The following is a 16,318-nucleotide window of genomic DNA, read 5'->3' on the forward strand; positions in this document are numbered from 1 at the left end:
TCAGTAAGGGTTCACCTGGCCACCATTTCAGCGTTCCATCCAGGTTCAGATGGCAGGTTGGTCTTTGCCAACCCTATGATCAGTCATTTTCTGAAAAGTCTTATCCACAGGTCAGGCAACTGATCCCAGGTTGGGACGTCAACCTGGTCCTTTCTAAACTGATGTGTCTGCCCTTTGAACCATTGGCGATGTGCTTGCGCTCTCATACAAGGTGGCGTTTCTGGTAGTGATAACCTCAGCCAGGAGGGTGTCTAAGCTCAAAGCCTTAACATCAGAGCCCTCTTACACTGTGTTCTGTAAGGACAAGGTGCCACTCAGGCTGCACCTGGCTTTCCTCCCAAAGTTTATCTCCCAATTTCACATCAACCAGGACCTATTCCTTCCAGCATTCTATCCTAAGCCACACTGGAGTGGTAGGGAGCAGAGTCTTCACTCATTGGATGTCCACAGAGCACTAGCCTTTTGCAACAGCTTTGTTCTCTCAGTGTAAAAGTCCATTCAACTAGTCATGGCTTTGGTAGACAGAATGAAAAGTCTTCCTGTCTCTTCTCAGTGGATTTTGTCATGGATCACATCCTGCATATGTGAGTGCTATAATATTGGTAGGGATGGCTGCCCATCTGATTTACTGTGCACTCCACCAGGGCACAGGCCTCTACAACAGTATTCCTGGCTCACGTTCCTACCCCGGAAATACGCAGAGCAGCGACATGGTCCTCCATTTGTATTTTCGTTGCGCGTTATGCTATCATCCAGCAAGCCAGAGATGATGCAGCCTTTGGTAGTGTGCTGCTCCAATCAGTAAACAACTTCAACCCCGCCTCCAGAACTTAGGCTTGGGAGTCATCTGATTGGAATGGACATGAACAAGCACTCGAAGAAACGGTTACTCAATTTCTTGTAACTGTTCTTCAAGATGGAATGGCCGTGACCACCACAATACCCATTCTCCTACCCTGATGTCAGAATAGTCAGCAAGAAGGAACTGAGGGGGGTCAGCTTGGCAGGGCCCTATATTGGGCGCCATGAAGGCGCAACTCTAGGGGGCACCCAGGCTGACCCTATGGATTCTGTTAGGGGGAAAATCTTCTGGCTGTCATGCATGTGGTGCGCGCGCACACACACCTGATTGGAATGGGCAAGAGTAACAGTTATGAGAAGGTGAATCACCTTTCCCCCCCCCCCGTATTCAGTTCATTGTCCCTTGTGCTCGAACCCTTAATGCCTTCAGCCCCAAAATGATATGCCATTCCTATTGCTTGCTACCTATTAGATGCAATAGATCAAACATGGGTTAGCATGTATAGAGTCTTACCCCTCACTCTCTTCACTCCCTGCCCATCCCTCCCCCACGCCTCTGAGGCTACTGAGCATCTTTAGAGACTGGATACTAGACTACATTGATTAGTGGTCTGAATTGCATGGCTACCCTGATGATCAGACTTGCCTGATTGGAAGTCCTGGTACACCTGTATAGTGTGTTTTCTTTTACACGAATACTTTTTCCTTTTCAAAGGCAATGAAATTTTTACAATTAGAGTTGGCTGAAATGTTTCATCTGAAACTTTTTTTTTTGGTGGAAAAAATGAAAATGTGGGTTGACCAAATCACTTTACGAATTTTGTAAAATGGCTTAGCTGAATTCTTTCAGTCAAATCCTAAATTTCCCAAAAAATTAACCAATTCACTTTTAGACTTTCAAAACAGCTTAGTTCTGAAATCTTTCTTAGTCATAGAATCTCAGGGTTGTAACGGACCTCAAGAGGTCATCTAGTCCAACCCCTTGCTCAAAGCAGGACCAATATTCAGACATTTTTTTTTACCTCAGTTCTTTAAATGGCCCCCTCAAGGACTGAACTCACGATGCTTGGTTTAGCAGGCCAATGCACAAACCCACTTAGCTATCAGTTGAAATAGGAGTGAAATATCTTCTTTTTTTTTTTTTCCATCCACGATTTTTTTTTTTTTTTTTTTTTTGAACTGGCAGTGAACTGAAGAATGGTATGTGATGCTTGATGTGTTTTGTATTTGAAAGCAGAGTATTGCCCATGACTTTACCTAACAAAACTTTTGCCGAGTGGAATTTCTTTAGACAGATTCTCCTTCCTCACTTATCTTTTCATCAGTGTAGTTCATTTTTATTTTGATCCCATATTGCCCAAACTCTCCTGTATCTCCCCCCTCTCCGTATTTCTTATCATGCATATATGTTATAAACTTCACTGCCTGGGAGGTCAGCAGCAGTAAAATCTATCCAATGGGAAAAACTGCTCCTGAGACTAGTGTATTGCCATCAACATTTAACTTTAGGAAGCATACTAAAGAGTAACTTCTTTTTCTGCTGCTGCTTCTAGAGACAACAACTACTTGTTCATTATCTCTTGGATTTCTGTGCACTTCTCTCTTCATGGACAGAAGATGTACAACGCATAGAAAAAATTTTAGCCAACTCTTGATATTTTTCTTTGTGAAAGGAGCCAGTCTAGCTTGTGAGGCAGGCCCCATTCCAGGAGAAGCTTTCTGGTTCTTCGTGCTGGCAGCTTTGGAGAAGCTACTGCCCTACCTCCTGTTCTGGACAGGCTTTCCAAGACTGCATTAGAATAAAATTTGAAGGTGGCCCAGTAGCAAGTGATAAGCTAACAAAATTGTATTGTGCCCATTTTATCCCAGACTTACTCCTCTGATTGCTAGTTTTTGTGAAAAGGACAGCTTAATTGTTAAGTAAATAAGGTAGTGTATTTTTAATCTTTCTCCAAGGTAGTAAAGGTTACTGTGTGAACTGTTAAAGGCTGTTGGAGTCAAATGGAGAAGGTCAAACCATTGGATGAAATGGTCATTTACAGACCACTTTTTTTCAAATAAAGTAGCATGTTTTCAATGTTTGGAGAAACTTGCTCTAAATTGAGTGGAGGAAAAATCCCAACTTGCAAAATGTCTGCTTTTAGTATGCTGCCTTTTTCTGTCAAATGATGACTCTCTAAATGACCATGTCACTTTCTGCATATTTTGCTGGAAATTCATCTAAAAGGAAAATCTAAGGTCTTGCTTCTGATAGAAAACAAAAGCGGATGGCTTCTCAGCAGTGGTGTACATGGAGCAGGATGGAATGTTGCAGTGGATATTGTTTTTCCTCTCTGAAAATATGCTTTAATTCTTGGCTTTGCTGTTTTTCATGCTTTCGCTTATTTCCTTTTCTTTTGGTAAGTAAACTGCTACTTTTTATTCCTATTTATCATAAGCCTTAATGTTTCAGTTGGCTTGCTTAGAAACTGTTACACGCTGCTTTTAAAGTACTGTTATCCTATTTTATACCCTATTCTTGCAGTATTGTAGCCATGTTGGTCTCAGGATATTAGAGGGACAGGGCTGGTGAGGTAATCTTTTTATTGGACCAACTTCTGTTGGTGAAAGACAGGCCTGAAGAGGTCTGTAGCTCAAACTTGTCTCTGTGACCAATAGAAGTAGGTCCAATAAAAGACTATCCCACCCACCTTGTTCCTATTCTTGCAAGCAGTTTAGGAGCTGCTATGACATCCTACAATCTGGCAAATTAAAGTCTGCTTTTTAAGGTGTATCTAAACTGCAATCAGGTCAGGGGACATGACCAAGTATTTTAGCACAATTTGAGAACACTACTAATCTGTCTTGCAAAATGCTGTGATTGCTCTCTGAACAGTTAAATACTGGAACCTTGACTATAGGCATGCACTTGAGAAACAGTATTCCATCACACTATTACACAGTGACGTTACAGTTAGATGTTGTCATTCAATATAGATTAGATACAATTCACAGGGTAAAAATTAAGGTTTTAAAGCCCCCCCCCACACCATACTGGCACCTCTTGATGAAACATAGGAGTCAGGAGTATCAGATGTGAAGCCGCATGAAGGTATTTGAGAAGACAACTCAGAGTTCCTCCTATACAAGCATTCAGGTCTTGAGCAGTCCAGGCAAACAATGTACATTACAACAAATCTTAAACTTGTTCTTCATAGTTTAAAAACAATACTAGCTGCCTACTTAATTTTTAGAACAGCAAAAAATATCCACCTCCCTTTCCATTTCCTATAAGGAATCTTGAAGATTAAATCTCCTCAGTGTGGTAGATATGCTTGCTTTGATCTGCTTAGCTCTTGGAAGCCCCCAAGGCTCTGGGCTGTATCCCCATGCTGCCTGGGATCCCTATGGAGAGCTCTGTCCGCTATTAGGGAATTTTTTTTCCAAGAGCCCCCTGTAACATTTTGTGAACCCCTGGGGGTTCACAAACCCCAGTGTGGGAATGATTGCTTTAGGTGGAGATAACCTCCTCAAATGCTCTGTCTAGGCCTAAATTACTAGAGGAGTTGTGGTGGTGTGGGACTTAACTGAAGAACAGTAAATGTTTAGTCTGACTAAATTCTTTCTAAAATATTGATTCCCACCCAACTGATTCCTTTAGTAAAGAGGGATAAAATGCTGTAAACCAAAACTAAATTTGACCCTGCCCTGTTATTTCTGGAGAATTTTCTTCTTTTGGAGTCTGATTAGAGAACACAGACCTTCCTTGGTCTTACCTGAAAAATGCCCTGTGAAGACTTAAAAGGTTTTATTTCATAGGACTGCTGAGTACTTTTCACACTACAAGTCTGACAGTACATTGATTAATATATTTAACAACCTTTAGAGGCTTCTCCAATACGGTAACAAGAAGTAGACCATATTTACTCCCCTGCTCTTTTTTGGTCTGATCATCATTGCTTTATAAGTAGTTGGTTTTAATGCATTAAAAGAATTATTGAGCTGCTGAATATTAGCTAGCGTTTTCCACCTCTGTCATCTATAGAAATTCAGCACACCAACTTGTGTTTAGTACTGACAGAAGTACAACTTGATAGACCTGATGCTAGTATAGTAAAATGCTTTTCTTAGATCTTTAATATTTCCTTTAAAAGATTATCTTCAGTGTTACTGTAGCATTGTTTGTCTCTTGGATTCTTAAACTTCTCTAAAAATATAATAAAGTGCCCATAGGATTTATCAGTGGGTGTATAGATCTGCTACTTTTTTTCTGCAAGCAACTTAAAAATTGCAGACACATTCCAGGCTATGTTGTGATGAACGTCAACAGTGTCTCATGCTTCACTGTACACTTGAATAACAATAAAAAGTGACCTGCCATGTTGATTAGTTACTTACAAATTTTGATGTTGGAAAATGGCAATCAAAACTTCCTAGGTTTCTACAAGGAAATTGGGGAAAACGTATTTACCTCTTGCATATAATTTGAATGACACATGACTCATTTAAATTCTAAATTTTGATTTTACTCTCCTCCCATTCACTTGTTCAGCAGCTCCTGGCTTTCCTCTTCATTACCTCATTTTCATTCAGTCTTTTTTTGTTTGATTTTTCATTTTCTTCCTCTCCGTCAGCCCCCCTTGTGCATGATCACTAGCTCACTTCTATATAGAAGAGTTTATAGTGCAGCTAATGGCTGGTCCAGCATGCCACTTGAAATTGCAACACAAGCACCTAACACTTCAGGCATGACTCACATAAACTAATCTGTATCCTGCAAGAGAAATAAAACTTCCTGTTTGACTGGTCTATAAACTTCCCCATACTGGAGTACAAATTTATTTTATTTGTTGTTTTATAGAAGTGGCACACCATCTCCAAAGAGGACATCTGTTAGTTCGAGGTCACCATCGATAAGGGGCAGCAGAGATCGCTTTACTGGTGAATCATACACAGTGTTGGGTAGGGTGAATTTTTTGCTTTAATGCTTACTTAGTGTTTGAGCCAGGGCAGATACAGTAACTCCTCACTTAACATTGTAGTTATGTTCCTGGAAAAATGCAACTTTAAGTGAAACAATGTTAAACAGATCCAGTTTTCCCATAAGAGTTAATGTAAGGGTGCGGGAGGGCGCTGAGGGTGGAGGTGCGGGAGAAGGCTGAGAACTGGGGCAAGCAGGAGGGTAGCTCCTGTTTGCAGGGGATGCGCAAGTGGCTCTACACAGCGCGGCACCGCCCCCATGGCCGCGATTCTGGGAGCTGCTCTCTTCTCTACCCCTCCTGGCAGGGCCACCCAGAACGCAGGGCTTCAGGGCCCTGGGCTAACAGGACCCCGCGTCCTGTCTTGCAGCTCTAAAGCCCCTTCCGGAATGCAGCCCTATGAGCACGGGCAGGAGGAGCAGGGGCAGCCGCGCAGCCAGCGGCCGGAGAGAAGCGGCACTTTCCTCTTCAAAGCCAGCCAGAGAGACGGAGGAAGGGAGGGGGAGGAGGCAGAGAAGAGGAACTTGTGCAATGCTCCCTTGTAAAGTCAGCCAAACGACATAAGGGAGCATTGCACAACTTCAAACTAGTATGTTCCCTAATGGAGCAGCGACGTAACTTCGAAACAATGTTAAGCGGAAGGACGGTAAGTGAGGAGTTACTGTAGATCTGGGTTTCCATCAGAAGAGAATTTGTAGCTTGTAATCCCAATGTTTTTCTGACAATGATTTCCCCCAACCTGGGCTCAGACTGGGATCTGTTCTCTAGATTCTCCTTTTTAGATCTGTGCAGAGGTCCTTGTGGTCATTCAGGGACTGAAGTTACTTATGTATGCAGGAAATTCTAGTATTTGAGAAGTAGCCTTTTATTGTAAGGTTCTCCAAAAGATAGCTAAAATATTCCCGCTTAATGACATTTTGACATTAGCATCAAGGTGCACTTGTTTTGTTAAATACAGCATTCAGTTAAATTACCTGTCTTCCATAGAGAGCAGAAAAGGCCTCTCTGTGTTCCACCTTAACTAAATGTGATGAATATACACAAGGTTTCTAATAGTCTTAAATTTATTGGATTTTGGTCTGTTTCCACAAGGCTCACTGTCTACAACATCTAAGTCTTTATCTAGCAGTTATTTCTTCAGTATGAATCGTTGTTTTGCCCAGTGGGAAGTGTATCCTGTACTGCATGTGTCGGTGTAAAGAATAAAACAAAAACTCTACATCTGTGATCTGTTACAGGAGACACTGCTATTGAAAGTGGACAGCACTACTGGGAGGTCAGAGCCCAGAAGGACTGCAAATCCTACAGTGTGGGAGTAGCGTATAAAAATCTGGGAAAATTTGATCAACTGGGAAAGACTAACACAAGCTGGTGTATCCATGTCAACAACTGGCTACAAACCACCTTTGCTGCAAAGCACAATAATAAAGCCAAAGCCCTAGACATGACTGTTCCAGACAGAATAGGAGTGTACTGTGACTTTGATGGAGGTAACTTTATATTATTGTGGACTTCATAGATTGAAATTTAGTAATGACTGGGTACCACCAAATTGCAGAAGTACGTAATACTGTAAATGTGGAAATACATTAGGATTCAACCTAGGACCAACACTAATCTGCCTTTTCATGGTGAGGAGGAAGATCATATTGAGACACGCAAAGGTGCTGTACATAACTGTCAAATTACTTGGCTCCATTTGAAAACTAGAGTTATGAACACTGGAAATTTTTCTGTAACACATGTTTAAAAGTCTGGATATAATGTGTGAGGGGAGACTTCTGAAAAATGGTGAAAACATCCAGCTAATATGGAACTAAGAAATAGACATACACCTTGTCCTACCTCTCACAACTTACTTGACAAATAAGTAGTTGAAGGGTTATGAACAGAAAAGTAGTGGTTTAATGGCAAATTGTTATAAATCATTGTTTGTCTGTCTTCAAGTAGTTGTCCCATTTTCAGATACCCAGATGAACTTGGATTAATCAAAAGATGACTTTAGCTATTTCTCAAATGGAAAGAGCAATAAAATAAAACTTTTAAGTACTCTCTAGACAACAAGTACTATGGAAACTGCCACTAGACTAAAACTAATCTTAGAGGTTACCTGGGCTTACTGTCTTGGGCTTTCTCTTTCCTTGCAAGTTCTGTGAAGTGCCTTGCATTGCCTTCTCAGCCCGTACTTTGCAATGCTGCCACAGATATTTTGGACAGCTGCTGTTCTTAGATCTGTACTGGACTCTTTGGCCACTCACAGGTGGTGGTGACCTTTTCTGTGCAATAAGGTAACCAGGCTAACACAAAGCTCTGTAAAGAGGGTAGTAGCTGATTCCTTGCTGAAATAAGGAAGTGGACTATATGGCACTAGTTGAAATTCCTTTAACTCTGTAAGAGATGGTTTTTTGATCAAGTACCAACTCCTCGAAGCAACTCCTGACAATAGCAGGTATAAGAACTTATGAAATATACATATAAAACACATATCATACTGCTCCAAATTCCAGGAATGAAGAATAACGGATTTCTTGCTGCCATTTGCAGTATGCTGACCGCCTGAGTGTTACCTGTCACTTTGGGGCTCTAGTCCTTCATTGTTCAGACCAATTTTGGATTTATATCATCTTGTATGTGTATGAAAGTTGATGTTAGCAATTTTTAAAACCTGCTTTTCTCTTTCAGGTCAGCTCTCATTTTATAATGCGAGTTCAAAGCAGTTGTTATACACCTTCAAAACAAAATTTACCCAACCATTACTACCAGGTTTCATGGTCAGTACTCAATTAACTTTACTTCTATTTTTAGCACTGATGTTTTGACCTCTGTTTTGGTTGCCTAACACTTGGCATATGGGATTCTTGTGAGCATTTTCTTTGAGAAGCGCTCATCTTTTGTTTGTGGTAGCTCTTCATTGTGCAGCAGGGGGAAGTCTGTGTTAAGTTTATATCTCAACAAAAGCTTAAAAATCGCCATTTCCCTTCTTGTCTGTTAAAATAACCAAGCATGCTATCAAGTATCAGTGGGGTAGCCGTGTTAGTCTGGATCTGTAAAAGCAGCAAAGAATCCTCTGGCACCTTATAGACTAACAGACGTTTTAGAGCATGAGCTTTTGTGGGTGAATACTCACTTGTCAGAGTAGCAGTAGTGGGAGAGGGGATTGGCTGAGCATCCCTGAGCAGTAGTGGGAGAGGAGACAGGCTGGGGGAAACCACATAGGGTAGCAGTTCCAACTCACATCATATAAAAGGACGCAGCTGGACTTGTCTGGGCTTCCCTCACCAAGCACCTGGACTCTAGTCAACCTCTCCTCTGGGATTCCTACCTCTTGAGCTACAGGACAAAGTTGTTGTTTGTGATGCAATATTGAAGATTCAAACCCTGCTCAGAATGTGTTGTGGGATTTTGTGGGGGTCTGGGAGGGAGAGTTAGTTGCCGGCAGCTGGGTTCACATGGGGATTTAAAGGGCCTGGGGCTCTACACAAATTCAGATATAACGTGGTAAAGCAGTGGGGTTCAGGCAGCACTTTAAAGGGCCCGGGGCTCCCCGCTGCTTTACCGTGTTATATCTGAATTCATGTTATATCAGGCTAGAGGTGTATTCTCATGTTTTTCCTTTTAGGACCTCTGCATTATTCAGTGCACAGGGTGGATGCACAAAGGGGCAGAATTAAGATCACATGGGCAACGTTTTTATTAGCACACACACACTTTGTGCCAAGGTCACTGATGAAAATGGTAAATAAGATTGGTCCCAAAACAGATCCCTGAAGAACATTGCTAGTAACCTTCCCCCAGTCTGACAGGTCACCTTTCTGTATCCCCTATAGTCATGATCCTTTCACCTGTAACATACCCACCTTTCAATTCTCGTATCAATCTCCATCTTCTCCCATATGAAACTGTGTCAAATACCTTATTGAAATCCAGGTAAAGTAGATCTACTGAATTTAGTTTTGTCTGAAAAATCAGTATCATAGAGATCTGGTCTGGTAGAAGCAGCAAAGAATCTTGTGGCACCTTATAGACCTAACAGATGTTTTGGAGCATGTCTGTTAATGCTCCGAAACGTCTGTTAGTCTATAAGGTGCCACAGGATTCTTTGCTGCCTTTACAGATCCAGATCAACATGGCTACCCCTCTGATACTGGTCTGGTACAATCTACCTTTGGTAAAACCATGTATTTTATCCCAATTACTGGGTCATTTTTTCCTTAGTTCCCTGAAGGAACTCATTTCTGATTTCTTTGCCTTAACTCCCCTGTCCCCTCTGACAATCTTCATCATGACATCACTGTGTACTAGGCAGTGCCTCTCATACACACTTGCAAGTTATTTTGAGTAGAATTCTCCGTAGGAAGTAGGTGTCTTGTGAAAGGGCCAACTGTAGTTTTAGAATGTAAAGTTAATCTTTAATTTGCATTTGAAAATGTGGGTGGGGGGAAAAATGGATTTTATTGGCTTTGAAACATTGACTTATTGTAGCTTTGTGTAATGCTTTATCTTCTAGGTCTGGTGTGGCGGACTTGCATTGAGTACCGGATTGCAGGTGCCGAGTGCTGTGAAAATGCTCCAGAAGAGTGAAAATGGATTGAGTGGTTCAGCTAGCAGCCTAACCAATGTTACTCAATAATGTGTCTATTTAGATACTATACTCCTGTTTCTGAGTGGGTTTTTCTGTGCAGCTGCTATTCACAGGAGCTTGTGAGCAATGGATTAACTGGCTTTGCTACCCACTACTGCTTTAAAGTCTGGGCACCAATAGTGCAAAGATTCTGGTCTGAAGCGTTAGCAGAAATTTACTGTGAATCCAGAGAGCCAGATAGAAAGTGAGTCTGACTTTTTCTGATGTTTTGGATGGGAAAGTCAGGAGCTGTAGCTATGCGCTTTTATATTAGACTGAATTTGATCGTATTAGATACTTGATCATTTCAGTATAACTGCACATGGCAGGTATGATCTTAGTTTGAAAAGCACTTACTGCTACTCACTTTTTTCACTCCTTGTTTCCCTCACCTGAAAAGGAGTCCATTTTGAGGTCCTAAATGGAAGCTTTAAATATGTGACCCTCTGAAGAAACCAGTCCCTCAAATTTCAGATATGGCATGATACAAGTTTGAGAATTGAGATGTTCTCCTAGAGTAGCTAATATGATTTTGACACAGGTTAGCTACCCTCAGGTATTAGTTGAATAAATAGTCGATCATTTTGTGGTGGTCTTTAGCTGTTGTCTAGATGGGCACAGTGCTGAGTATCCTTTTATAGGCTATTCAGTTAGAACACGAGCTCAGTAATCCTGCATCACTTTAGTGAAAATGAAGACTTCACATCAATTTTACACCAGTGTTTTTCAGAGCATTCCTGATCTTTACTGTGTGAGCCCTCTGCTTAGATTATTGGGGAGATATGCATAATAGCACACTTTCCCCAATATTACCCTTAATAAGCTTTCAGCTATATTTGATAACTTTTTTAAGCATCTGGCTTGGAGTACGGGTAGGCTTTAAAGTGCTTCCATGCTTTCTATATTTAAGTGTCTTGTTTTTAATATGCAGTTTAAATAAGATTTTTTGTCCTGTTTCTACCAAATTTATATAATTTAAAACTTTCGAATGAGTTTGAAGTGTGTAAACATGCAAAGATGCTGGTGGTGAGGTGTTTTAAGACTTCAAGAATGCAGCTAAATAAAGCTTAGAGTAGACAGCCCAACACTCATTCTATGTTGCACTTATGACATTACATTCATTTTAATGAAGAAATAGTACCACTAATTTCACTAAATTACATAGTAACCATGCACGTTAATGTAGCAGATCAGTTCATCGTACTTAATCTACTATATGCACTCTTGCTCCTTTCAAAAAAGCAAGACATGCATATCTAAAGTTAGACTGAAGCAGCACATCGCTTACTGCTCAACCCCACCTGTATCAGTTGTAACACAAGTAGATGGTGAGTAGTTCTTACTACTCACCAGCAAAACATTGTCTAAATAGAATGAGACTACAAAACTGGAAAGTTACTAGGAGCTTAAAAGTACAAGAGCATAACTTCAATGGGTAAGACTATCTTTGAAAGCTCGGGATTTTTTTTAGTTCTGAACCCCCTCAAGCTCTTAGCTTTTTAAATGCACCCTCCCATCTGAAAGGCTCCCCAAGCAACTCTTTCCTTACTGCCTGCGATCTCAAGAATGAAATAATTCTGGTTGTGCCGACTAGAGAGTCACTAAACAGTGCTGAGGTTCCTCTCACCCCTGTCATGGGACTGAATATGTCTACTTTTTCCAGCCTCAGAGTTCTCCCCTGAAACAGGACAGAGCATTAAACTGTTACTAGACCACTGCACCAGCCCTCCTCCTCTTCTCATTTTAATGGTTTGTACTCCTCTGTAAAGATTGCTAATCTAGATTGTTTTTTGTAAAATCTGTTTATGGTTCTTATGCTGCTTTGGGAGAGACATATATTGCACTCAATGTTTTTAACAAACAATAGAATCACTCCAGTATAAGGGATTTTGTTTTATAAATAGAACAGATTCAGACCCCTCCTACAGCAATTTCATATGGATGTCTGCTCTCCGTGTACTTCTCCCTATTGAGGCAACCAGTTGCTAATTGGAGATCTTGGAGAGAATATCTAGTGACTAGAGAATATCTTTAGCAGCAAACCTTTGCATACAGTAGCAAAATTATTCATCTTAATGGAAAGAGCTAAGAGAAAACATTTTAGTATAAAAGTCTCAGTTTTGTACTAATGTTAAATCTTTTAATCAGTGTTTCCCTTCCTAATCTAGTCAAGGATCCCACAAAATGACTTGCAGATGGACAATATTGTGACCAATTTTAATTCTATAATTAAAGGTCTCTTATGGTGCACAGTCACACTAAGACTTTTCTACGAGCATAATGCTGGTGGCTGTAGTGAAATGCCTCCCTTCTGGGGAGCTGAACTGAGATATGGGGAGGGGATGATTTGCACTCCGCACATTCAGGCCCTGGAAACAGAGACCTTCATCTAAGTTTAGGAGCACTTCAGGCCTTCCTCTTGAAGGAAAGTAGAGTGAAGAAATCTCATGCAACAACTTTGGAGATCACAGGCAAAATCAGATGCATTTTAATCTGTTTTATACATAGTTGAATTTGGCCCATGATCTCCAGTAGTGTTGCACAGCATTTGCTACTCCTTTTTTTAGAAACTGAAGATAAGCTAATTACCTTTTTTTTGGTATTCAGTTCCATATATGGAACTAAACATTTTCTCATGGCTTATTTTATAATATGGTTATACAAATCTCTTTTTGTGGGGAGAGGAAGAAAACAGCTTCCAGTATGTTCTCTCCTTTGCTGCACTTCTTGTTCAATTTTTAAAGGTACAAAACTGAAAACAACTTCAAATGATTGGCGAATGGTTTTGTGCTAAATGAGCTCAATAACATCTGAATCAGCTTATTGTCATAGTCTGGGACAGTCCAGGTTGTCTTAGTAAAGCCATCATCCTAATTACCTTCGTTTTTGGAGAATCAGGTCCTTAATGCAGCAACATGAGCATTCATAAATGTCCAGTGAATTGAGGGAGTGAGGCATGCAGGATGGGGCATAAATTGTGATTTAGAACGGAGGTGTAAGCTTTGTTTTTATTCTGAGACTCTTAAGTTGATGGTAATAAAGGTTAGTTTCTGTTCCTATCTGTCCATCTCTAACTTTTCAGTGTGGGATAGTTAGCTACAGTTCCTGTTAAGTTCTCCTTTGCTTTATATAAAAGTGAGTGTCTGCTACAAGGTAACACACAAGGGGGGAAAACCAGTAACCACTGAGTCAAACCCAAAAATTAAATGCAGATACATAATTTTACTTGAACATTATTTCAGCAAATTGTAAGGAAACCTGCAAGGCACACTTGATTATGCACAAGATGTAGACAATTGAATTCTTGATTTTTTTTCTTCTCTTAAACTATTATGGTGTCTTAGTTTGAAACAAGCTGAAGTATTTAGTATTGACTTATGCTGCACAAGGTTTGTTTTGAAATCCAAGATATAGCTGTTCTAAATAATAATGTATGGGTTATTTTGCCCTTAAAAGTTTGAAGTTACTCTACAGTAGTTAATGCACAAGTGTTGGATTTTTGCTGCTAAGGCTCCTTTTTTTTTTGTAAATAGAATATAGAGATAAGGAATTGCCTTAAGCACTTCAGATTTTTTCTTAGATTATGCTTTATTTGTGCTAACATCTTGCAGATCTGCTTTTTAAATTTGTGCAAAGTAAAAGTATATTTAATGGTATTGCATAGGATCTTGGGTGCTATTTTTAGGTACAGTGTAAGCAAAGGTAAAGTACTAGCTGCAGCTTCAGAATGAGTTGATGTAGGAAGAATGTATGAATACTCTGAGACGGTTTCTGGCAAGTGGATTTTATTGGAGGTTACTTGACCACTTGATTTGATGAGGCAAATTTGCAACCCTCTTGAATGGTGGTGCTGGTACAGCTCCTGTTAGAGCTGTGCTAGATTCTTTGTATCTAGCACAGTGTTTCCAAGTATGTAAGTAATCTAATGGCCTTGCCCATTGTAAAATTCAAGTATTTTGGGGGGAGGAGGGGAGTTGTAGCTAAATTTGAGTTCTCTTGTAAAAATGTGATTTATCTTTTAAATGCATTTCTGTATATTTACAAAACCTTTTGGTTAAGGGGTTACTATTTCTTTTTGTAAATTACATTACTTCTGTTTGTTAACAGGGCATAATATGGGTTTTTTAATGTAGTGGTAAACTGTAAAAATACATTTTTGCATAAAAAGGTAGTGGAAGTATGTGAATCTACTAAAGTTAAGGGGTACTGGATAGTTGATAACATACATGCATTCATATCTTAAGTTTGTCTTCAGGTAGAGGGTATAAAGGGCAGTGACTGAATTTTCAGTTTAGACTTCTATGGTCTTTCAAAAAGCTTGTAAGTAGGAAAAATAAGTATGTACCCTGTGTAACAAGGTTGCAGAAGCATACACATCAGTTTCCTACATCTCTTCTAAATTATTGCTCCTTCACACCTCACACATACAAGATGAGGAAACTAACTGGTTGCTATAGGGAAAATATCCAGCTCTCAAAAAACAGACAAACAAAAAAAACCAACCCTTTCTTCTGAGCATAGTAGCTTATTGGATTTTAATCATCTTGGTAGACTAGTTCAAGTGTGATCTTCCACCTAAACTCAGATTTTTCTAAACATTTTATTGACTGTTGGAAGGGGAAATCTGGATTTTGTTTTCCCAGCCACTGAAGTGGGATTATTGCATAATCTCTGACTATTAGGCAAAGCTTTTCATTTCCCCTCATTGTTTAACACCTCTTTTGCTGCATGTGCCTTTCATAAGTGGAGCTATAATCACTGCTCCTGCTGTGGCATAATGTGTTGAGTGTACTTGGTGATCTTGAATTGTCACATTGATTTTTACTCTACAGATTGCACATTGATTTCCATGTACATCACTTTGACAATACCTCAGGTATTCTGTAATCAGTGCTTCATTCCTTGTATAAAGTATACTGAGATAACAGACCTGTCATAGCAAGACTACAGGGGTGCCTTAGAGCCCACAGAGTATTTTATTTGCTGTGTCTTTAACTCAAACTGTGTATGTCTTACAAACATTTTGTATTAATAAATTAATTTTGAAACATTAGCTGCATAATACCCTTGTTACAGCTTCTCCTTTTGATTTTCATGCCAGAGGCAGGGACATCTGATTTTGGCTGAAATATAAACTTACTTTAGGTTGACAATGTTCCTGTTGAGCATTAAGATATTGGTGTGTATATTATACTGCAAGTATTAAATTAGATCAAAAACAAACATGTAGTAATTAATAAAATACATGGTCTACTGAACAGTGACCATTCTATAATTACCTCTTTCTGAATTCCAGCATTCTGCTTCCTTTTCTCTAGTCTCTCCCCTTATCCAGTCTTAATACTATTTCTTCAATATATTTTCCTGATGTTTCGATGTAACCACTAGTTTGAATGCAAAAGTTTATTCATATTTTTAATTTAAAGAGCCACATTCAACACTGTGTCAGGATGGAGCCTTGTAATAGCTGTAAGAATCTACTTACATGTCAGGCAAAACTGCACTCTTCATTGAATGTCAGACTGACTTATTAATGTTTTTCAGCAGTATAGTACAAAAGCTGCTGAGTACAGAGTTTGAGAGCTGCACCCAGAGGGAGGCAGGTCATACTAGCAGTAAGCTGAAGTACTAATGGATCTGTCTCTTAGGATCCAAGCTGCATGGAGTATAAGTGGTTTCCTGCTGTTTTAAGCTCTCAGAACCATGTGGGGAAATAAGATGTCAATTTGTATCTGCATCTTGGTAAATGCACACTGCAAGTTTTTCTCCTGTCACAGGAAGGCTTATCCAGTTCCCCTTCCCAATTTTGTAGCTGCCTACTTCACCCATCCTATAAATAGATGTTAAATAGATTTTTTTGGGGGGAGGGGAAACATGAACTAAAGTCAGCTAATCCACTTCATCTATGTCACTTGTATATTTCTCCTTGCCCAACTAT

General features: G+C 39.9%; 1 protein-coding gene across 4 annotated transcripts in view; it reads left to right on the top strand.

The window, feature by feature from the left end:
* The window catches only part of FSD1L (fibronectin type III and SPRY domain containing 1 like), a 73,684-nt gene extending 58,242 nt beyond the window's left edge, over window positions 1-15,442 (top strand). For 3 of the 4 annotated variants that reach the window (XM_032765835.2, XM_032765837.2, XM_032765839.2), the window contains 4 exons: window positions 5,642-5,742; window positions 6,998-7,249; window positions 8,442-8,530; window positions 10,267-15,442. In XM_032765835.2, coding sequence (XP_032621726.1) covers window positions 5,642-5,742; window positions 6,998-7,249; window positions 8,442-8,530; window positions 10,267-10,389 — 565 coding nt within the window. In that variant the 3' untranslated portion in view covers window positions 10,390-15,442. The remainder of the gene's footprint in view (window positions 1-5,641; window positions 5,743-6,997; window positions 7,250-8,441; window positions 8,531-10,266) is intronic. The other variant, XM_032765838.2, reaches the window with a different exon arrangement.
* The last annotated feature ends 876 nt before the right edge of the window (window positions 15,443-16,318 follow it).

This window comes from Chelonoidis abingdonii, chromosome 6, assembly GCF_003597395.2.
Source record: "Chelonoidis abingdonii isolate Lonesome George chromosome 6, CheloAbing_2.0, whole genome shotgun sequence".
In the NCBI taxonomy this organism is placed as follows: domain Eukaryota; kingdom Metazoa; phylum Chordata; order Testudines; family Testudinidae; genus Chelonoidis; species Chelonoidis abingdonii.